Genomic DNA, 24,234 nt, shown 5'->3' with positions numbered 1-24,234 from the left:
GCCCTTCTCTCTCTCTCTCCTCCCATCCAGGCCATCCGCCGCGTGCAGGATCCGCAGAGGGTTTATCAGGAGAAGCTCCCGGACCACATGGAAGATGGTTAGTGTCGGCGATCCTCGTGGCTGTTCCTCTCTCCTTCCCGGCCCCCTCCAGCCCCGCTCCCAGCCCGGTAGCTGGGGCTCCCCCCGGGACCCTCACACCCTTACAGTGTGCTCCTTTGGGATTACGGAGCCGAAAGGCTCCCAAATACACCATCACCTCTTCCGTCCCACCCCGACAGGCAGAGCAGCCACCTGTCGTAAGGCAGATCGTGATGGGGAACTCTGATTTTAGCAGGTATGAAGCACCAGGACCCAGGGATGTATAAAGGATCTGCGTACTCTGGCTACCCCTTCCTCATGCTCTCAGACCCCTATCTGCCAAACGGATCTATGTCACCTCTGGTGAGTGCATCCTCTCCTTACTGAGACCTTTGGTGGCCTCTCTGTGCTGCAAGTACCATGCGGGCACCTATGTGTGCTTTTTTCTGACAAATTGTGTCTAAAATGCCTGGTGCTGCCTCATGGAAGGGGGAGTGATTCTCAGTAGCAAGCGCTGCTTCTCTCCGAATTACTGGGGGAGCTTCTTCACAGATACCGTTCTCTAGGCTTGCCTTTGTGCTGCCAACAGTCAGATCCTAAGCTCTAATGTGGAAATGGCCCTTCCATTATCTGGGTCTGGAGGTGAGCAGCTGCTGGTGTTGGTGTCCAGAGCTGTGTCCCGTGCCTCAGCTTCAGTTTGACATATCTGCTCATGAGATGGCCTGCCTGGGGCCTGCGGCCGGCTGGGACTCTGCTGTGGGTGATGACCCGGAAAGAGGATCTTAAACTTAAATCTTAAAGTCTGAAATGGCAATGGAGGTTTTTCAGTCTCGTGCAGTTGGATGGCTGTTCCAGTCTTCCCATAAAGTTTTTCCCTCTCGTGTCAAATCACCTTTAGCATCTCTGTATCATTTAATGCTTAAAAAAAGTTTTGCTATATGAATAATTGAACTAAACGCTTCTGTACAAGAGCTGTCTTTGCCCATTGCCATTTCCACCAGAACTTTAGAATTTCCCGATGCTGCAGCACGTAGGGGCTGTGCTCGTGTCATTTCAGGGGAGCCAGCATTGCCGCATTCATTTCAAGTGCTATTCCATATTTACAGTAGGCTGATGAGAACAGAACATCGTTCAGTGTATTTTAGTTTTTAAGCTATGAAGAATCTAGAATGCCCTCCTCAATGTAAGCACTTGGTTTGCTAAGAGGGGTAGGGATTTCAAATTGGTGTTATGAGAAATAGATGGATCGTGGCATGGGAAATGAAGTGTGATAAAATGCAGCTCGTGGCAATCAGTGCTGTGTCCTCCTATCTCAGTCTGCTCTCCGGTCAGGCAGGAGGAGACTGGTCCCTCTAGTAGATGTATCCCTGCATTGCCCCGCTGACACAGGAGGTGCAGCTCCTGTGAGATCAGGGGCAGTTTGGGGGATCTCTGCATCTTGGAGTTGCCTTCAGCTTACAGCAAGAAAAGGTGTTGGCACACGGCCTCGCTGCTCTCAGAACAAGCAACTCTTCTGTTGTTTCCCATCTTGTGTCCCTTCTTCCGAGATCCAGGTGTTCCCTCCACGCCTCTGAAAGACAAAGCTGCTGTACTGATGAATTGTAATCGATGATACAAAATTTGTCTCATTGAAACGCATTTAGTTTGCTCTCTGGTGTAGAATCTGTTCAAGTTCAAAGTTGCATTAACCTATTCATTGTAGCAGGATATTTTTTTTAATCTTAAACCCTTACTAGATGGGCAACAAAGTGCAATAGCCTATTTATTAGCAATTAAGCTGAAAAGTAGATTGTGGTTTGTGAATTGCCTTTCCCCTTGAGAGTGTAAAAAACCCAAGAGTTTATTGTTGGAGCAACAGATAGATGTGAATAGGCTGCGCGGAACTCACAGAGGAGTAAACTGAGCAGCAGAGAGGGAATGATTCCCTGAGAGCCACCGAAGTCACCTGCGGCCTTAGTGAGCGTTGGTTGGGTCTGCTGGGATCCTGCAGTGTTTCATATGTTGCTTAAAAAGCCAATTCAGTGTTTTGTGCTAAAAATGTGTTACCGGAGATTAGGGGGAGAAATCTCCTTTCTCAAGGCTGGCCATTCCTTTGGGTTTTGGTGTTGGTTCAGTAATTCTTCCAGTGTATATTTCTGAGCCGTTTTTTCTTGTGTTTATGTTGATGGTGTACATCCTATCACCATATAGTGTATTGCTCTCATATGTATTACTGCTGTGTGCATTGCGAGCTGTGATCTGGTGACCGCTTCAGTAATTGGAGGTCAGATCTGTGACCAGAGATCTCAGATATTAACCCTCCACAGAAGTGCATTTAATTAATGTTCTAGTGTGAGTTGGAGGGAAGGTTGTGTGAGTGGATGGGATTATGGATTGCAGTCATGCGTGCGTTTGATGGTTGGTATTTTTGGTTAATGGGGCTTCCTGGAAACAGTTGTTTGCTGTTAGGATTAATTTCAGAGTCCTGAAAAACAAAAAATGAAAAACGTGAACCCAGGTGTGTGCTTTTGCACAATACCAAGGTTTTGCACTTAGCTACTTGACAAACACCGTGCAGAAGGGCAGAGGCCACTCAGCCCTGAGGCTGCAGGCTGAGCCCCTGCCCAGCCCTGCACCAGCAAGCCCCATTATTGCTGCAGTGCTCGGGGTGCTGTGAGTGGTGCTGGAGCCGTCCCAGAGCGCTGCTGGCATCGCTGTAGTGCTGCTGGCTGTTCTGCAGTTTTAGTTGCTTGGTAGCATCAGTTTGGTTTTGTTTTGCTCAGGTTGGCTCTGCCCTGGTGATGCTCACCCGGCAGCCTGCTGGGCTCCCTCCATCTCCATAACCCAAACTGTATCTTCTATCAAAACAAACCCACTGGTGTTATTTACACGTGCTGCTGTTGCTTCTGAGTGATGCGCTGAGCATGTCTGGGTACCTGACATCAGCAGCAACGCGGAGCCAGCTGATGTGCTGGGCCCCCACCTAGTGCAGGATGTGGCCAGAGCCAACCTGCAGCAGCATCCAGCTCAGCAGGCAGCGGGCTGCCAACACAGGCTGCTTTTTAGGGCAGCTCAGCCAGATGGGCACCATTCTGAGCATGCACAGGTATCCATCAGTGGCTGCAGAAATGGCAAAGAAAGCAGGGAGGGCAGCGGGGCAGCTGGGAATGCTGGAATTGGGGATAGAGCAGCTGGAGCTCAGGTTTCCAGTGTTGTGGGAGCATAAATAGCCACTGGCTGCTCTGGGCACAACGGGTCAGGAGCATCTCAGCATAGACTGCGAACACATCTGAAATCTTGATGTTTTTCAAGGCACCAGGAGAACCGTTTCTCACTCAGCTCTCAGCTGTCACATGTGTGTAGCACGAGTCTGCTTTTGCTCTCCTGATGCTTGGAAAAAGTTCAGTATTTCCCAGGGCAGAATACATGGGATTTTCGGGTTAGAAATCTGCAAGAAACTTCCAGAGAATATTAATGCATTGAGGAACTGTTTTTCTAAATGAAATACAAAATCATAAAACTATATCCTTTTTTAAATAGTACAAATGACTTTAAATCAAATTAAGGTACATCCTTAGTAAGAACATCAGCCTTTTAGGTGGTTACAAACATTAGAGGTCAGACATGGTCAAACATGTTAACACTTTGATCAGATTAAAATATTTTTCTTGCTACAGTTGTATAATTGAGTTGAGACCCGAGGGGGTTTTCTGAGCATTGTTATATCTTGTACCATGTGGTAGTTAAATGTTAGGAGGAGCATTTATAAGTTCCTTCTGTGCATAGGTTTGTGAAGCAGGGGCTGCACGGCCCCATCCCATGCCCAGGGGTTGGGCTCTGCTCCATGCCCTGCCTTGGTTGTGGGGGGTTCTGTCCTCCCACCCTCACTGCATCCTTCTTGTGTTCAGGCACCAGTGGGGTGTGGGCTGGCGGGATGTAAATGTTCTGTATAGGAAGCTGAGGCACTGGGCTACGTCCTGCTCTTGTGGGAGAAACGTAGGGCCAAGAGTCTCTATTTCTTTGGAAAATCATTTTCTTAGCTATTAAGCTCTCTAACTGGAGCTCATGTAGGAGCAAAAGGGTGGCGGTACCTTCTGAATCTGCACGCTTCCAGCCCCCGCATGAGACAGCTGGCCTAGGAAATAATGCAGATGTTCCCGAGGTCTGCCCAGCTCCTCAAGTTTGCTTTCCATTCAGTGGGTTTGAAATGTCCCCTTGGGCAGGGCAAGATCAAAGTGCAGCTACTGCTGGCCCGGGGCCACAGGTCCCAAATGTGTATCATGAGGTCAAAAAGCACAGAGCTGAAAGTCTCCTTCAGTGGTTAGAAGGAGAGGATTGGTCCCAGGGGCAAAGCTTTAATGCTGCCCTATGCTGGACAGATGCTGAAGGAGCACGAACTGCTGAGCTCTGGGGCTGGCTGCTGCTGCTGCTGTACCCCCTTCCCCAGTCTGCTCCATCCTTTGGAGGGAGGCTGTTGGCTTCAGCATTTCGTGAAAGAAATCTGCAGCTCAGCTGCTTCTTTACAGAGGTCTTTCTATCCTGGCTTGCCCTGTCAGAGCAATGGTTTAATGTTCTTTTTTCCTATGTGATGTTCTGATTCTGTTGAAACAAGTGGCAAAAGTCCCCAATTTCCACTCGGTTGGGGTTTGTCCCGGTGAGGGGCTGATGCATCTCTCTCCAGGTGTGGTGCCCTAGTTGGCAGAGGCTGGCAGCTGCAGCTCTGTGCAGATCCAGCAGAACAAGAGCAACACCAGCACCAGGCAGGCTTCCTGGTAGCAGGACTTGTGCTATGGGACCTCCCCATGACAGTGCCCTGTCCCAAAAAATGATTATGTTCCTGGCAGAGAACATTAGGAGTGCAGCGACTGATGATGGATGGGTCTTTTAGCAGACAGACACATGAATAAATAAAAAAGCAAATCCACTTTTTCCAGCTCTTCTACCTAGCTTGAGACGGGAGAATGGTGAAAATAATGTTTTATGTTAAAGGTGCTGTTGGATAGGTGGATGTACTGAGGTGCAGGGCTTCCGAGGTCATTTATTGCATGTCTGATTCAGTCTTGGTTCCCCCCAAGGAAAATTCTTGCGTTAATTTCTGAGTTCATATCACACCCTCAATTTTGAAGCAAAACTTCCCTTTGAAATAAATTAGAGAGCTCTGCTTAAGAAGCAGCGACATGATACAGCGCTGCGTGTGTGTGGTCTAATATAACCTTATTTTTAAAGTTGTTTGGAACGAAAAAAAGAGAGAGAAAAATGTCACAGGGAAACAAAAGCGAGTTTTATGTAAATCCTTGCCTGTGAATAACTCTGCACGTGATTTAGATGGCCCAACAGTATCTGCTCTCCCCCTGGCATTCCTTCACAGGACCTGAGCTGGCTGCTGATGAGGAGCTGCTCCGGCACTGTGCTATGTGAGGGCACTGTTCCTGCGAGCTCCCAGCTGTTGCAGTTCACGAGATGTTCTTAGCTCAACTGGTTGAGAATTAGGAGAGAAAAGCAAAACAGCATAAACCCGAGCTCCCAAAGCTCATCCATGTTAATGATTAATGGTTTTGAAACTTTAACTGGGAAGAACAAAGTGGTTTGGGGGTTAGTGGCACACGGTGTGTCCGAGATGAAAGCAGAGCCGCTCCGCCTGCTATCCCGAGCCCTGATGGAGGGAGTGGGGAGGGAAGCGGCAGCTCTGGGAAGCAGAGGATGTCACAGCATCTCACAGCCAGCTTTCTGCAACAGGTCTATAGGCACCGCTCCATTCCTGCATTTGGGAGAAAAATCTGACAAATCCATGCATTTGGGTTTGCCTGCATTTGCTGTTCCGGGGTTCCTGTCTGAGTAACCACACGGGCACTTCTGTGGCTCGGCGAGACGTGGCGAGGTCTGTAGGATGACTTGGGCTGCCCTCGCAGATCATCTGTGAAGGGGCAGATCCCAATCTCTGATTGTATCCCTCTCTATCCGCAGTGTGATCTGCAGGATCAGCAGGTTTCAGGGTAGAGGTGGTGTGAGCTGCAGACCTGAGATTGCAGTCTGCTCCGGACGGTGTCCGTGTGCGTGCCATGGCAGTCAGTGGCAGATCACAGTCGAACAGTGAGAAACATCAACAGTTTTGAGGGAACATCTATGCTTTGACATTAATTTCACACCCGCGCCGCCTTGTCTGCCCTTTGGCTCTGAGTGATACAGAGAGAACGAATTTAGTGTTCATTCTGGATGGTTTGGCCTTTGACCCCCCCCCGCTAATTCACCACAAGGAGGGTAAAGGGAGGACCTGGCTCAGTGCAGCCTCTGTTGTGGGGAGGCTGTGCTGCACAGGGCAGGCCTGGAGGAACAGCAGCTCAGCACGTGCTGCTGTGCAGCTGCTAAAATCCCTGCTCCACATGTGTGTCGGGAATTCCTGATGCAAACCCTTAAGGATCATCTCCTGCCTGTCTGAGGAGGAACCACCTCGCTGCCCAGCACAGACCTCTCCCATCCCAGCCTTCCGATGCTTTGCACAATCCTGTAACGCACATCACGCATCTCCTTCCAGTTGCTGCTGCTTTTCCTCGTTTTCCCATGCCTTTCCCACTCCAGCTCACTGCTGCCTGTGCCGGGAGATAGCTGGCATCAGCATCTCTCCCAGCCTGATGCATCTGTGCTCTTACCTCATTCACCCACAGTGGGTGGAGGGCACAAAAATAGGAGAGCAGGTTCGCACCGCTTCCTGGACTCTCTGCAGAGCTGCTGCAGCAGGGAGAGCTCCTCAGCCTGACAAAATCCCATAGTGCTGCCAAGCCGGGAGGTGTCAGTACCCCCACACAGGCTCTTTCATGTGCTGTTCTTCCAAAGATCTCTTTAAAAATACACACAACATGATACTCACTCGTTAATCTCTGTGTCTGGAGGCAGGAGCAGAGGTTTGGTAGGACTAGGTGACTCAGAGGTTGGTAACAGGAGACAGAGCTGCTCGTTTCCCAGTTTTAATCCCGCTGATTCAGGGACAACCTCACGCCCATCCCTGGCTGTCCAGCAGCCTGGGCAAGGCTCCGGCCGGCTGCTGGGCACCTCGCAGTGTGGATGAGGATTCAGCCTTGGCCCAGCCCGGCCCGGCCACACCGAGCCATCTGCTCACGTAAGCCATGTGCCTCATCCTTGCCCTGGGGTTGCCACTTCAGCACATGCTGCTGGCTCAAACCCACCTGCTCGGCTTCTCAGAGGAAGTGATTGCAACACCATGTGTCTCTACGTCTTGATTACAGCAGAATCTTTTTCTTGGTCACCTCCAAATGATCTTGGAAAACAGCTCTCTCCTTCATGAGTGCCTACCTGCATGATGACATACCGCTGCTGCATCCTCTGGCCCTTTTCGCTAATATTTGCCATTGAATGTTTATAAATCAAGACCCTCCGCAAGGTTATGAAGGCCTGTTCTTTTGCCAAGTGAGGTCAGGGCTGAGATAAGAAAGGTGAGGAAAACCCATCCAACAGAGCAGTACCTGCCTGGAGCATCCCATGGCTCTGGGCAAAATGTTCTGCCGTGGCTTCCTGCTGCCATCCTGTCCTCTGTGCTGCTAACCACAGCTCAGCTGCAGCTAGAGGAATCCGCTTCATTGTGTTTCGTGGGTCCCAGAGTTAGTATTGTTTTGTTAAACAAAACAATAAGCACCACAATGCTGTGGGAAGTTTTCAAAACCAAAGTAAAGCTGGATGCTAGAATCTAGGGCACTTTTTCCCTGTGGTTATAAGAGCTTTACACTTGATTAAATGATAGGCAAAAAAAAAAAAGTCTCAACAGAGTCTCCTTTGTTCCATTGAGCTATAACATACAAAGTACACGTCTGTTTTGTAGAGCTATGTAGTAATGTGGACTGACCAAAAAAGTAATTACTTTAAAAGTAATTCCACTTCTGTGCTATATGTAGAATTTGTTTTCTGCTGTGGTTTGTTCTGAGGAGTGTAAACTGGGGTTCTCCCCTGCTGGGACTAAGTGAAGGGAAGATACAAAGGCTTGAGGTCATCAGGTGGGTCTGGGGTCATGAGGTGAGCCTGTCTCAGCACAAGGGGGAAATAATAAACATGCTTATAGAATAATTGTTTAGGTGACAGTCTTCCAGTAAAGAGCTTAAAGTGATCAGGAATGTGGAATGTCTGAAGAGATGACTCCACGGGGAAAAATAGACCCTCTTTGCTAATAGATCCTTGTAAATCTTCCATGTGAAAGGTGCAGGTCCTAGCATGGCCAGGCTGGTGATCTCCTGTCATGGCTGTGGGAGCTGGGACAGACAGTGAGGAGGAGTATTCTTCATCTACAAATTATGCTTTGTATGACTTTGCCCTTCAAGAAGAAAGGCCCATTCCAGCGTGGGAGACGGCACGCAGCCCCTGACACCAGCATAACCCAGGCTGAGGGCTGCCCTTTGAGCTCTGACTTCCTGCTGTATCTCATGCAGTGTGGCAGGGTGAGCTTTGAAATCTGACCGTGGGAGGTGATGGGGGCTGTGGGCATCCAGGTGACTCTCATGGCAGCACATTGTGCCATGCTCGTGTTTCCGTGTGCTGTTGGACAGTCCATGTAGTCGTGTAGGAGAAATGAAAATGTGCATAATCACCTTAAATCCAAGGCAGCAGCAGTCATACGAAGTAAGAAGTGAAAAGAGAAAAACGACCCCAAACCTTTCTGTTTAACTTTCTCTGATACAAAGCAATTTCTCCAGGACTGTGCACCATATGAAACACATTATAAATGCTCTTGTAAAATCCACATCGTTACACCACATGAAAGGCTGGCTCCTAAAAATAGCCGTTTGGAGAGGATGCAGGCTAGTAGCAATTTTGGTGATCGTGAAATAGTTGTGTTGACATCTCAATGCATGCACACCCACAGAAAGCTTTGACTTTTGAATATTCTTAGCAACATTTGTGCTTTGTGGAATTTTCCACGTTCTGGTCCCATAGTAAGAATAGTTTCTTACCCAGCGGTGTTCCTTTTTGATCGTATCCATGGATTTCTAAACCTTATTATATTGAGAAAATTGGTCGATGATTTTTTCTTTGGCATGTCAGTGTTCCTCGCTGTCAGTGTGGCAGTGGTTGATGGTATCTGTTGGATTTTCCCAATCTTATCCATAGAATATTTTCTTTTTCCTCCAACAGACACACTGATGTTCAGTAGGCTGTCAAACCTAGAGCATCAGATGATAACACGAGGAGCAGCACATCTGCCTGGCCTTTGTATCTGCTGTAGTATTCAAAAGAAAGTAAATGAGATCTGCAGTAATTATGCAGTAATATATCCACAACAAAAATTTCTTCCTCATCCCAGCAATCAGAATTTGGCTTTGGTTTTGAAGAATGGAGGGGTACAGCCTGCTGCCTTTGGTGTGTGTGCAGCAAAGCCCTGGCTGGGGTACACTGCCATAGCTCTGGGATAGACAACAGAGCCGTGCCAGCTGATATCACTCAAGATCTTTTTGAAGAGCTCATCAGATTTTATTTTATTGCTGCTGTGTTTTGTTTTTGGCCTGTTATTTGTTTGAAATCATTACTATAGGGATAGCTTTCCGAAAACTGGTGGAGTCTTCAATGCTGATCTCTGTTTGCGTTTGTCTTTTGTAAGCAGGGATGGGGATGCTGGAGCCACGCGCCTGCAGACATCCAAGTGTTTGAAGGTTGGGGTTTGGGTTTGTCCAAGGTTTTAAGTGCATAGCTCCTCTAAGGCTGACTGGAAACAGTTTGCTTCAAAATCAGTTTGCTTTTGTAATTGGAGTCAACTCTTTGGTGATCTTGAATGAAATAACAAGGTGTTAAAGAAAATTACATTGCTCCAAAAATAGCTGGCGTGAAAATCATTTAGGCTGAAGTCTTGTATAAGTCAGATGTAGCTGTGATGCTAATGGGGTAGGATAAAAACTCTTCAAGAAATGCAGCTCAAAGTGCTTCATTGTGAGGGCTGCAGTCATACTACAGTTTGGTTTAACATAGAGGGCAGCTCTTGTTCCTTGTTTGGCCCTGCAGTTTTCCAGTGGCAGCCTTCTCTTGAGGATTTTAATCCATCTGTTGAGTTCTTGCAGGCTGCTAGTAGCTCTGAAGGCTCAAATGCTCTACAAGATGTGTTTGCTGTTGCTTAGCTCCCTGAAACAGATGGATGTGGGAACACCTCCACAAGACAATGATCTTCCAGACATCACAGAATAAATGCATTCAATTCTAAATACAATCAGTGTCTTTCCAACTAAATGCTAAGAAATGTTGACTCACACGTTGGCATACATGCTCTGTATAATGCAACAGGTACATTTGGAAGGAGCCCCCAGAAGTTTTGAACACTTCTACCTTAAAGTTAACGTCATGCCTGGGTCCTAAGTCTGTTTTCTGTAACTGATTGGATGGCTGAAACCAGGGTTACATCTGACAGGTTTCCTGGTATTCTGATGGAGTCTGGGCTTTTCCTGCTGGGAGCAGAATGCAGTTCAAACAATAGCTGTGCACTGCTAGGATGGAGCTCTGCGATTCTTAGCAGCTCTTGAACAAAAACATTGTAAAGATTTCGTTTCTTCACTCCAGTGGGCAGCAAGTTACCTGTTATCATCAGTGCCGGACATTTGGTAATTGTCACTAACTGAAAATGGTAAATAACTACATACAGATATTTAAGCTTTGCAAAAATAATGTTTTTTCAAACAGTAATCTGCTACTCCTACCCATGCAGTATATGGATCTGTATGGAAGTGCATGCGGAGGGATGAGGCAGGCTGCAGTGCTGGAAGTGTGAGTCTGTGAAAGATAAGCATCCACTTCAAAAAGCATCACTGTTGGCCTATTGTTATTTCTTTGTAAATCTGTGTCTCTCCTGGCGGGTGCCCTGCTGGTGCCATGGGTGGGAGCTGCTCCTCTGCCTGTGCCCTGCAGTTTGATACGGAGCCCAGCGATCCTATTACCAGAGAGCACCAGGTGCCACGTAAATAACCAGCTACACAGACATTAGTAATGCCAGTTGTTTGTGTGTTAACACAGGATGTTCTCGAAATCAGGTAAGAAGTGAGGCATGCTACCAAGTTTTACAGCAGAGGAACCGGATAGTCTTGTACCTGCGTGCGGGGATGCAATGGAGGAAGCGTGGTTTTATCCCAGCTTCTGCTCCAGGTCCCCAAGCAGCTCGTCTGTCTGGGGCTCAGTTTCCTCCAGGAGTGTTTTGAAGCGTTATCATTTTATGTGCAAGTGAGCTTTGCAGAGCCCTGCAGGCAAAGCCACGTCCATACAGAATAATTGTCCCCAAATCCAGAGCAGGCTGCTGCAATGGGAGGTGTTAGAGTGATCAGAGGAAAACTGACTAAAAGAGAGTGAGCTGTGCTGCTTGTGAGACCATTAGCTTTCGGATATTAAACAAGCTGTGATTTCATAATCTATTATTAAGTCGCAGGTGACCCTGAAACCACCGTTCTCACGCTTTAAAAACAAATCATTTTTTCAACTTAAATGGTAATTTCATGGATGACATTTGTTGGGTGGAAGCAGTGGTTGGGCGGTCCAGCGTGCTGCCCCAAACACACGGAGTGCACAGATCCCTGCTGTGAAGCCCAGGACGAAATGTCGTTCCTATTTACCCGCTTGCAATGCACTGATGAGTACAACCTCCGGGATTGCACCGCGTACTTTTTGGACACATGTACCAAACCCCTGGATGCATAATTCACATTCCTTGTCACGAAGAATGAGTCTATTTATCTTGGAACTCTTTTGGCTTCCAACCGTAATCTCTAGGAAATCATTTGTTAGCAGTCGTTAGCTGCCAGTTTGTCAGTGAATGGCTGGAGGCGAAGTCAGAAGTGAATGAAATCTTTTGCAGGCAGATGTCACATGTGGCACAGAGAGGTTTGTAACCAAAAGCATTAGAGGAGGCCGGTGGATGACTTCAGCCCGGCCGTGAGGAACACGGAGAACGTGGGCACAAGCGGGTGCAGCCGACTGCTGGGTGCACAGTGAGCAGGAGAGCCTGCAGCCCCTGCACTGGGCAGTGGGGTGATGGGGGGTGGGCAGCCGAGCTCCAGCCCGGCTCTCCAACGTTATCGCTTCTAAATAAAAGTCTAGCAGCGAGTTTCAGTCAGGTAATGAGGGTTATCTGATTTCTCTTTAATCCGAGAAGCATCACGGGGTGTTGCAGACGGAATGAGATCCTCAGATTGCTGTTTATCTCGAGGTCGGTGCTGCGTGGAGGGAAGTGGCAAAAATGGGTGAAAATTCACAGGAAGAGGAGCTGAGAACGGTCTCCATAGCCTGCACCAGATCCCTCCTTCTTGCAGGAGGAGTGAGCGAGAAATAACTGCCCCGAGTAGAAACTCTCCCATGAAGCCACAAAATCCAGCTGAAATAAATACCACTTCCCTGCAGCATTATCTCCCACTCTGTGCTGTCTGCCCACAGAGGATGGTAGGGTGTATGAACTGGCAGGGGATTAATGGCTGCGTGGTTCATAAAAAACGTTGCTGCCAGAAGGACGTGGGACCCAGACAGAAGCAAAGAGGGGCTGGTTCTCTCTGCAGATGCCCCCAAGTGCTATTTGTCTGAGAGCAGATTTTCCCACAGATCTCTGGCCTTCATATTATTTGAAGAACCCCCTCTGCAGCTGCAATCCTTCCCTCCCCCGAGGGAAAAACAGGGTGGTAACTTTGTGAACTGAATGGTGTGGAGGTTTAGGAGTGCTGCCATGGGAGGGGAAGATTTGGCTCATTAGCGTGGAACATTGTGTTGCCAGGAACAGAGTTTTGGGGCAGAACTAATAACATGGAAGCAGATGCAGTCAGCTTTTATTAAACTGGTTTGTAGATGACTTTAAATAGGCAGCAGTTCTACATGGGTCTCTCCTTGAGCAAGGCGAAGCAGCAGACCCCAGCAGCAGCTTCTGGAATCTAGATTCTGCTTCACAAGAGCAGCCAGCCCAACCTTTGCACATCAGGAAAGAAATTCTCTCAAATGTATTTAGAAACATCATCAACAACAGAAGTTTGTGGTTCTGTTGCATTTTTTAAGTTCTTATAGTCCACATATCTCACTTGGAACAAGGAAAAGCTGTAGAGCTATCGAGATTATGGTGTGAAGGAACCAACGTCATATCATCTTCTCTTTTATCATCGTTTATCATCTCTGTGTCACAGACTACTGAATTTCACCCGGCCACCCCAGTGGCTGGATTTACCATCAGCTGCTTGGCAGTGCATTGCAGATAGGGATGGATAAATCCATCTCCAAGCCCAGTTTTGGAGCTCTTCTCCCTTGAATCACCCTTTCTGTAGCACTAATTATGTCCGGAACGCTTATCTGCATTGGTGATGATCAGATGCCATTTCCTGACACATGGCATTCCGTGGCCACCAGTAATGATGGGCTAAGCTCACTCTGTAATTGCTTTACACAAGCACACAGGCTGCAGCCATCATCAGCCAAACACAAATTGCCCTTTTCCACTGGCTCCCAGCACCGAGCCATTGATACCTCCAGGATGTCACCACAAAGATGATCCATCCTCTGCCAGCTATGAATAGTGCATCCTTGCTATGTATTTCTGTTCTGCAGACTGGACTTCCATGAGCATATCAATCAGGAGCAGCCAGCCCCTTCAATGCAGCAAGCCTGCAAATCTCTTCACTGAGTTCCTGATATCCCCTCAGGTCATTCGGTGCCACGGCTCCAGCCACCATTTCATAGAGCAAAGAGCACCTCCAGAAATCATGGAGTCAATCATAGAATCATTAAGGTTGGAAAAGACCGCTGAGATCAGCTATTCCAACCATCAAATCCTTTCTTTGTGCATGCAAAAGCATCCATCCTTGCATCCTCGTCATCCTGGTCTGGCTGAATAAGGCTTGAAGAATCCCATTTGAATGCTGCACTCCATCCTACCTTTGTTGTGCAATGCTTTTTTCTCAGGCAGTTTCTAATCTACAGATTTTCTGGGATCTGTGCATAGCATGAAGGGAAGTCTCCTCATCACCTCGGGTTCTGTCTTTCAGTATCAAGTGTTTAAGACATAATTCTAGGCGTCCAGGGTTTGCTTTCTCTTTGTGTCTCCTTTGCTGTTGCTTTCATTTACTAACATGTTGAACTTCAAAGTCTATTCTTTCTCCTTCCTAATTTTTATGGAAAAAATGGTCTGAACCCCATTTGCATTTCCTCCCTGAGGATACTGGCAATCCTTAATCCCATATATTAAAGAATCTCAGTTTTCCCAGCAGCCTTTTATTCCGGGACTATTCTGCCACACTTTTCTCCTTGAAATTCTCTCCTGTGGTTCCAAATTGCTCGTCATGGTGCCCCTGACCACTGTCACATTCTGTTCTTAGCTAATTACATGGATGTTTGATCACTTTTGCGTCCTTTTCGTCCCCTTCCCAGCCTGTCCTTTTGCAGCTGGTTGGTGTGGGTTCTGCTCTCGCAGCATCACGCACACATTTGCATTCAGTGTTGCAGTGTCCGTTGCTGGGCTGGGGGCACTGAGACCTGCTGCTCTCCAAGGACTGATGGGGATAGCTATTTCTAGAGGCAGGAGACAGCAGGTTGACGTCAAGGGCGGTGAATAACCAGGTGTAAATGCATTACACGTGGTGCTCACCTCACATTTACAGGCTCCGTGCTCCAGTTGTGGGCCAGGCGAAGGCTCTTGGCAGTGCCAGGAGCCGGATGGCAGCGAGGGCTCCAGACCTCCCCATCCCTTGTCCCTCTTGCTGCTTCCATGAGCGTGCACCAGGACAGCTCTGATGGCAGTGGGAGCTGTGGGAAGCAGGCGCGATGTCGGCTGGGCCGGCCGGATCCAGAGGCTGAGATCACACGAAGCCAGGCTTCTCTTCTATAAGTCATTCTCAGCTATGTGCGCGGGTAATTAGCATGTGCATAAACACTTTGTAATCTTGTGATCATGGCTTGCAGATTAGCTCTTTTGCCAGCTTTGCGATTTCTTTGCCAGTTTTAGTTTTAATTGCAAATCCATTACTGCCAGCTCCCTTGCATATTGTAGCAATAGGCAAATTAAAACACTTGGACACAGTTGGGCGGGTTTCAGTTAAGAAATTAATTGTTACTGCCAACCAGGGCTTTTTAATGTGAGGGTGGCATTCGAGCTTGTTTTTGAGGGCATAATCTCCGAGACTTTCTTTTTCCCTTCTCCTCCCCCCCACCCAGACTGCGTGGCCCTGTCGAGCAGCTCTGCAGATGGCACGAAGCAAATGCTCACTTCTTTGATCTCCTAGTCAAGAAAGTTGGAAGTCGTTCTGAATTTATGAGAATCCTGTCTGAAATAAATCTGTCTGCACGCAGGGCCGTGCCGAGCTGCAGGCAGGGCTCACCTGCACCACGCAGGATGCGTCCCGCAGGAGCGGGCCGATGGCGTAACGATAAAGGGAAAACATTATGTGTGTTGTTGAACACGAAGAAGTCTAGACAATCTACAATTTAGCAGTCAGGGTAATTGGCTAAAGTCTTAATCCGCCCTGATAATCCAGTAATGGCACTGCTGGCAGGACACTGATGGAAACGTCGCTCAGCAGCGCTGGCTGCCGCTGCCTCCTGCGATCGCCTGTTCCCGTTGGGGCTGATCGGGTGTTTGTGGAATTCTTCAAACTTTTCCTTTTCTTTGGCTTTCTCCAAAACTTCTCATGCTCCCTTGATGCTGTTTTGTTATTTGTTGTTGAGCAAGCATCTCTTGCTCCCAACTGTTTTGCTCCTGACAGACAGCTCTTCACATGTCCCTTTCCAGCCTGCTGCTTCCATCACCCCGAGTGCAAACAGCCCCGGGTTTGGGGATGTGCTGTGTGTCACCTTCAGATTTGGGGCACTCACTGAGGCTCAGCAGCGATAGCAGGGAAGGATGGATGGGCGAGATCCCCTCCCAGGTGGTTCTCCAGCCATTGGAGCTCCCATCCCCATGTGTTGCCTTTGTTGCCCATTGCTATATTAGAGCATTGCTCAGGTCTGAAAGCAGACTATAAGATATCACCTATCCCTGTTAGATTTTTCCCTTTCACCCATTCCCTCCATTTGCCTTAAAAAATGTGCTGTGCTCAGCTCCCTCTGTATCCTTCTCAGAGATGAAGGTGTGCAGTGCTGTGTCTGCACAGCACTAAGCCTGCATGAACACAGCCAGGTGCTGGAGGCTCTCATCTGTGAGAATACCCATCATTTATAATGCAGTCATATTTGCTCACTGGACAGCCACTTCCTTGCACCTGATTGCTGCCCTTTCTCTCTGTGCTCCATGCCCACACAGTGCCCTGAGTGCTGGCTGTAAATCCCACTGCCTTCAGTGCCTTTGCAGACGTGTAATGGGTTGGAACTCAGCAAACAGCTCCTGTGAAGGCAGTGGAGGGACAGCTCAGGGCTGGCACTGCTGCTCGGGGCGGGCTCCAGCTGTCAGCAGGGGCTTTAAAAACCATAGATAATAGCATATAGAAACTCACTTTGGTCACTGACTGCCTGAAATCAAACCGACACCGTTTTTAGAGCAGCTTTTTTTTGAACGTTGCTTCTACTATTTCTTTTTTTTTTTTCTGCTCAGAAAACAATGGAAGAAGTACAGTTCCGCTGCAAACAAAACCTGAACATGCTCTTAACTCACATGCAGAATATCAAAGGGTGCTTATTCAGTACACATTACCACCCTTCCGCTTTACAGCAAACACCTCATCACAGCCAAGAGGCTTCGGGAGAGCTGTGCATCGTGCATTCTGCAGAACGTCCCCCTGCAGTCACCCCGCAGCTCGGGCTGGCAAATCCCACTTTAATTGTTGGTGATCTCTATCAGAACAGACATCGGGGTTGAGTTCAGGGGGAACAAACACGAACCTACAGTAAGATCAAAGCGGCGGCGAGGTGCGCATGTGCTAATAATAATAGCTTATGAAAGCTCATATTTTCCTTCAACAACATCCTGTCATTTGTGTATTGGCTTTGAAAAGGGGTAAAAAAAAAAATTAAAAAAAAAATTCAGTGTAATTTACTTCAGCAAAAAAAAGAGAGATGAGGCTGATAGTCGGTGTGCGGTTTGCTGCGAGGGTTGCGCGTGAACCGCGTCTCCGTGTGCATGTGTGAGCCGGGTGTGCAGGGCTGTGCGCCGTTATCTGATGCCTGCATACAGTCTGTGACAATGTGATGCTGAACGGAGGATGAGGTAAACAGTCAGCAGGCTGGTAACCGCATCCACACCTGGCGCACCTCGATAAATGTCTGTAAACAGTTTGCATGGAGGGAGGTTACTGCGAGGCTGGGGATGGCTAACGGCTGCTATGAGCTGGGTGGGCTCGGGAGGGTGGTGAGGGTTTGGAGGGATTCGGGGTGGCATCTCGCTGGGGTGGAGGAGCCAGCGGGGCTGAGGCCAGAAACCAGCTGTGGGATGTGGGGATGCGGGGATGCAGGGTTGCACGCAGTGTGGTCAGTGTGACTGGGGCATTTTGGGGCTGCTCAACCACACGCTGGGTCCAGCAGCCGTGATTTCCCCTCTGCAGGACATGACCTACTTGGGAAGCACTGCTCAGCCCGCAGAGCCAGGCACTGCGCTGACCATTTCCTCTGCCCGCTTCACATGTTCTCTGTCAACAACCCCTAAGGCGGGGGGTTGAAGCCTCTGTTCCCCATCCCAGCATCAGAGCAGAATAACCGTGACACTGGGAACCTGCAGAGGAGGGCTGTGCACGGGGGATGCTGTGTGCTGGGAAGGGCCCGGAGAGTGTTTTCAGCTGCATGCTGTGGTTGTTGACATTCAGCTGTGCCTGTAGTTCTGTGTGCAAGCAGGAAAGGGTTTGGGGTTTTTGTGATGCAGAGGAAGGCTGACTGTAAAAGGTGACAGAGTGGCCCAATAAGTGCTGAAGATGGGCTGGCTGAGGAAGGAGAGGGCTGTTTAGAAAAGCAAGGGGAAGAGGACAAACAGAGCAGATGCACGGTCCCAAACTTTCTGGTCTCTCTGCAGAGATGCTCCCCTCTCGCTGGGCACGGTGTGACTGCAGCCACACACCGATGCTAACACACGCACTGCAGTGCCAGGGAGATGCTTTGCAGGGCTGTGCAACTGAGCTCGAGCCTATCCAAACTGCAGCAGTGAATAGCAGCAAACAGGGACTCGTTAAGAAAGTGGAGCAAATAATAATGATCTGTCTGTTTAATGCGGCTGAAAGGCGTACTTCAAAGATAGTGTTATCCTAAAAAAGCCCGAGCATGGAGGGGAGAATACTTGATCGCTACTTCCAAGTTTTGATGGTAGTTGTAAGTAGGTCAGCAAACGGTAATATTTAAATTAACTCCTCTTTCTGGCAACTAGATGGGAATGTAGGTCTGGAAATGTGGAGATGTAGATTTCTTCCCAGCACTGCCACTCTGACAAGTCACTTCATCTCCTTATGCCTAAGGGAAGAATACACCTTTGGGCTCTGCCCAGTAATCTTCATCCAAATGCTTCCCCACCTATCTGAAGGGGTTTAGAATATGTGATTGAAAAGTGCAAAGTATTATTAACGTTGAATTAATGTCTGCCATTACAATACGTAATGGAGTATTTCTGCACACACCCCATTTCCTCCTGCTTGAATGTTTTGTCAGACGAGTCCAAGTGTTTACCAGCTTTATAGCCGCCCTAAAAGGGACCGTGAGCTGTGGCCATGGTAGTGAGTGGGGCTGTGGGGCCGGAAGGGACAACTGGGAGCCAGCATAGGGGAGCGTTTTGGGAGCCAGCAGTGGAGCAGGGTTGGGGCAGGGGGCTGCCTCATGGCCAGCTGCCCTGTCTCACGCTAAGCCCCCTGTGATGTGCTCACTGCACTGTGCTGAAGGTGCGTGAGGGGTGGGCAGGCTGTGAGCTCCCCGTCCTTCTCCCACTGCTGCATCCCCACGCATCCCCCAAGTGCGTTGGCCTCTCCATGCACACTGCAGCTCTCCTGGCACATTGCTGCGTTTGAGGACCCAAGCCCAGATCTCTCCAAGCAGCAGATCTTCATCCCAGCCGTTTGCTCTCCTACTCAGACCAGGCTGTCCCCAGCCCTCACCCTCTGCAGCTTGGCCCAGCAGAGCTGGGCAGCCTCACACTGTGCTGCCTTCTCATTGCTATGTGCTGCTTTCTGAACTACCTGACCACAGCATGTGGGTTACTGTCTAGACTGCCACGCTTTAACAAAGTGTATTCACTAATATAATGTATTATTAGAGCTCACTAAAAGTAACAAAGTACATTTCTTTCTTCGCTCCTTAATTGTTTGTTCATTAGCTTGCTCGCTGATTCATAAAATATGAAAACCTCCAATAGGGTATCTAGTCACTAGTGCAAATTAGCTAGTTTCTAATGTACATAAATAAATTATAACCCCGCACTTACAGTTTGTCTTTAATACAAGCACTGCACAGAAGTGCTTTATCTTTTCAGGAAAGAATTTGATCTGCTGCTATGCACACGAAATGACAAGTAAAGGCAGAGGCTGGGAGTGCTGTATCCTACACCCTCAAAACACGTTAGTGGCAAAAATGATCTCTTTTCTGCTGGGTAACCTGTTTTCTTTAGTTTTGAAGCAGGAATAAGGCATCCTTGAACATGTACATTCATAGGTAGGGTGGGATGTGAACATCTGGGCATGGTCTGCAGGCTGACAGCAGCAGGGGAAGCCATGAAGGTTTCACTCTCTTGGGACTCCTTCTTTTCCCCTAGTTTTTCTTATCCAGTTTTGCTCTTCCACTCTACATCTTGGTTATTCCTGTTGCTTGAGAAATTATTCACAGAAAAGAGCCATGTCCTCAAATTCCCATGAACACTGCTGCCAGGTAGGATGTGCTCATGTGCAAACTCCTGGGAAGCTCATCTCTAGCTGTTTTCCAGCCTACAGTTTTGTGGTGGGAAGGATAATTCTATAATACAATTCATATATACAACTCTTTACCCTTTTCCATACTGCTGCTAGCATGCTCAGCACAAAGGGTCTCATTCTCTAAAAACACTGCAGGATTTTAGATAAAATTCTAAAGATGGCTGTTTAATGTCTGCATATTTTATTGGCTTAATCCTTATTCCGTTCTGTAATTCTCTCAAATAATGAACACAGGCTGCCTGGTGTAAGCTTTTGATACAGCTGTGGCTTTCCCCATACAATCTGCCTACAGGAGAGGTTTGTACTGATAGTGGCCAAAGTCCCATGGCAAGAGGCTGGTGTTCCACGTAGAACAACCTACAGATTAGATATTAAAAACTCAGATCTTGTCAGATTTGTATGGACAGTAAAGATTTCTGGTGGAGATCGAGTACTCAGAGGTCTTTTGTTCCCTAACTGACGTTACAGCCTTTTCCATGGGCATCGTTCCCAAAGCCTTTGCTGTGTGTAAGGCTCAGACCTGAGAGTGCTCACGTAGGGAAATGATTTCCCATGTGTGGATGGCTTTGTTGAAATCAGCCTGACAACTTGTGCATAACATTATTTGGATGCATTTGTAAGTGTTGGGCTTATGCATACGAGATCAAGGACTTAGTAAATGTTTTTTTGTCTTGATACATAAAAGCTTTGTTGGTTGGATATTGAGGTCTCTGCTGCCTAAGCCCTGTTCAGTTTCAATGGCAACCACTCCTGTTCCTGTTCTGAGCACACCTAAGTATCCATACTGTGAGAAAATTTAGGACAAACTGAAGGATATTCCCACAGGTCAGCTTGCTGTGGGCTGCAACATTTAACATGGTATCTGGACTCAGAACATGTATTTTGTACAGAATGAAGCGTACACTTCTTTATCAGCCTCTTTCAGTGCAATTGATTCAACAGAGATTAGGACAACATGGGGTGCGTATCTTCGGTTATTTTACCTCATTACTATACCATGACTTTAACTGACTTTACCTCAAAGCCAGCCAAACTTCCTTTTCTTTGCTAAATTTGCTCACGAAGGCTGCTCCTGCTCACATGGCCAGCACCTCTTCCTCGGATAGATGCAGCAAAACCTGAACCGTGAGGGAGAACTGCCGCGGTGCGTCTGAGCTGGCACCAGGCATGGCCCACGGGGGGCATTTCACCAGCAGGCAGGGAAGCAAAGCTAAATCCACATCCCGAAGCCATTTTAGGACCTCCATGGTATCCAAGGGGGTAATTTTTCTTGGATGTTTTGAATTTGAAAATCTGAGCGCATGATTCATGTGGTCTGGGAGCTGGCAGTGCTCAAATCGTGCTCTCCAGCTTCCCCAGGAGCCTGCAATCTGCTCGGGCTCTAAATGCAGAGCAATTGTGCCACCGAGCTGAGGGAAAGCTGCTTGAGAAAGTCGGAGGCCTTGGCCTCCCAGTGTGACTCTGCCCACGTTTCCAATAGTTGGGTTTTCTCTTGTTTGACCAGTTGCTGGTTTCTGTCTTTTTGTCAGAATTCTGCTTCAATGAAAAAGAGAGTTACCTCTGATAATCAACCCACAAATCCAAAATCTTTCGTCAACGAAGGCAAACCCCAGAAGTGGTAACATCTCATGTCCTACCATCAGAGCTGACCAACCGGTACATGGTGCTCTTAGGGCTGAACAAAGGTTCCAGAAGGCGTCATTCAGAAATTCTCTTTCATCTTCATCTAATTCTGCTTGGATTTCTTCATTTAATTGTTCAAATCATCAGCTGTGCTCGAGTTCTTAGATTTTTGGTTTCCGTGTGGATAATGCCATCCATCTCTTTGCATATGACCAAATTAGGTGAAAGAAAATGAATTATGCTTATTTCTGTGCTTTAGGTGCTTGTTTAAGTGTACTGTCCTATGCAAAACAAGGAGTATGGTTCTTTAATGTTTTCTTTAGATCCCAACTCTAGTCCAGCCACCCCAGCTCCACCTGAGCTATGCGTGGACATAATTTTCCTCTCTGTACAGATCTTCTGCATTGGTAAAGGTAGAGGTTATTACAGAAGGTATGGGAAGCTATAGATGAACAGCTTTTGTCTCGGTTGCAGAATGGTTGCTTTTCCCACCCATTCAGTTCTCTGTCTCTCTCTTGGTACGAGCATTGCTGTGGTGCTGAGGTTTTCTGTTGGTGGTTTTTGTGACCCGTGGCAATTGATTTCAGGGGCCACTGCACAGCTCCTCGATGAACACAACTTCTGTTCGTGGCAGGTCCTGTCTGCTCCAGGATCACAACTGGGAGGCAACATATTTTACTGCAGATACCAAGAGTTTTAAAGTTCTCAAGCAGGTTTGCATTTAAAAGGAAGAGTTGCCAAATTCAACGTACGTAATTGACATATAATTTGAAATAATAGCTTCACAGGAGTGACTGTGTAGAATTTGACCTACATATTCCTTAGAATTGTGAGTGTGTAGAGGAAGGAGAGAACTTGACCCAGCATGACATTCAGATCTCAGAGGAAGGTTGCATGACTAACCATAAAAAAAAGCAGTCATTTAATTTCAATCTGAGAATTGCATCATGAAATCATGAGCTGAGAACCATGGAATCCAGTATGGGTTCGTGTGTGCCATTTTTTTCTGTGCCATTTACTTATGCTCATCTGACCGATTGAAGAAAAAGAAGTTAATTACTTTATTTTGGAAAGCAGAAGTAAATGCATCTCCTTCTAACCTCTCCTGAAGCCAAAGAGGGCTTCAGCTACACCTTCAGTTCACTTTGTTGCCAGGTGGTGGTGATCCTGCTCATTCAAAATACCTCTACAGAAAATTATCCCAATCCCACAAACCACTCCTTATTATCCCATTGATATTCTGCAGCCAGGGAGACCTCTAAGGTTTTAGAGACTGGAATGGAGGCAAGTGCCTTTCTTGTCCTCCAGCCTTCCCCTGGAGGGGGATGACGCAGCTTTTCCCCAGCCCTCAGTGGTAGATACAGGTGAGGGGGCAGTTTGGGTCTCTGCTTCTGTCTCTTCTGGAGCAGAGAGCTGTTCCCCCTTGTCATCCTTCTCCCACATTATCTGGGGCTGAACTCCATCCTCCCCAGCTCCTCCGCTTTCCCATTCCTGCTGCCATGGCAGGTTGATGACTCGTGGAGGGAGGATGCTGCAGGTGGGGGTGCTTTCGAAACAGGGATGAAGCTGGTGTCAGCAGCAGTCCCAGCACCAAGGTCTGCACATGAGGTCAGTGCTGAAGGGCAGCTCTGCACTTTGGTCCTTTTTTTTCTACAACTGCACAGATGCCCTTCAACAGCTTTATGGGAAGGATGCTTTTATGTCAGCTGTTTCAGTCTCTCTGTCTCCTTGTGGAGCTTCACGACTTCCACATGCAGTTGTAGGGCTTGCCAGTGTGGTTGTATGACACAATGAGCTATTTGGGGTGACTCACCTGGCACCGTGCTCTGCTCCGTGCTGTGTTTGGTTAAGACATGACACGTTCCACGAGCACTGGATCAGGAGGGAGGAGAACAGGAGCAAATTGTTGCTACCGTGATGTGTTTTGTAAAACTGTGATTGCAGTGCATGCTGAGCTGCTAGAGATCAGTCCTTGCTCTCCTGCTCCCTTCAGCAAGCAGAGCTCTGAGTTTTCCCTGGCAAAGCAGATGGGTGCAAGCAGCTGGAAGCACAGCAGGGCAAGCTCTGGTGGGAGCAGCCGCAGTTCTGGAGCTCCCAGCAGCTGTTGGGTCACCCAACCCATGGCCAGAGCGCAGAGCACTTTGCTTTGCAGCCTAGTAAACTGTTTCAACACCAACATGCACAGCTACATATGTGAGATCTCTTGTCATGTTCCTGTTCCAAGCCTGCACTCCTGGCTCTGCGTGTGAGTAACGCCTGACTCGTGGGGATGATGCTCATTACTCATGGGGAGGTGCTTGCATCCCATCCCTGAGCACCAGGTGCTGCCGATGCTGGGAGATGGAAATCTGATTATTTGGCCCTGTTTCTCACGTTGTTTGTCATGATAAACCAAGATTCTGCTGTATCGCATAGAGCAAATCAGCCATAAAGTCAAGTTCTCCAAATTCTGCCTTCGCTGCTCTTTGTGGAAGGAAGGTAACAAGCGACGTGTGATAGCCACAGACTCTTTTACATGAGAATTACATTACCTACAAAGAATGTAGGCAAGCCAGCTTCAGTGGTGCAACTTGCTGAAGAAAAAATGGGCAGCCAGTACTAATAGGAGGATCTGGGCATTCACAAATGGATTAATTTTCTTTTCTCTCAGTCAAATGTTTCTCTTTAAAGCACCTGCTAAGAAAGGAGTGAGATAATGAGGTGTCTGGATGGTAGGAGGCATTTTTAGAGCTCTGCTTTTGCTTTC

The 24,234-nt window shown here is 47.9% G+C and overlaps 1 protein-coding gene across 1 annotated transcript in view; it reads left to right on the top strand.

The window, feature by feature from the left end:
- Positions 1 to 9: 9 nt before the first annotated feature.
- The window catches only part of TCF7 (transcription factor 7), a 52,717-nt gene continuing 28,492 nt past the window's right edge, over positions 10 to 24,234 (top strand). The window contains exons 1-2 of the mRNA XM_019620527.2: positions 10 to 97; positions 335 to 441. Coding sequence (XP_019476072.1) covers positions 88 to 97; positions 335 to 441 — 117 coding nt within the window. The 5' untranslated portion in view covers positions 10 to 87. The remainder of the gene's footprint in view (positions 98 to 334; positions 442 to 24,234) is intronic.

The sequence above is a fragment of the Meleagris gallopavo genome, chromosome 15 (assembly GCF_000146605.3).
Source record: "Meleagris gallopavo isolate NT-WF06-2002-E0010 breed Aviagen turkey brand Nicholas breeding stock chromosome 15, Turkey_5.1, whole genome shotgun sequence".
Taxonomy (NCBI): domain Eukaryota; kingdom Metazoa; phylum Chordata; class Aves; order Galliformes; family Phasianidae; genus Meleagris; species Meleagris gallopavo.
Note: the sequence above shows the minus strand (reverse complement) of the source record. Positions and strands in the feature narration are given on the sequence as shown.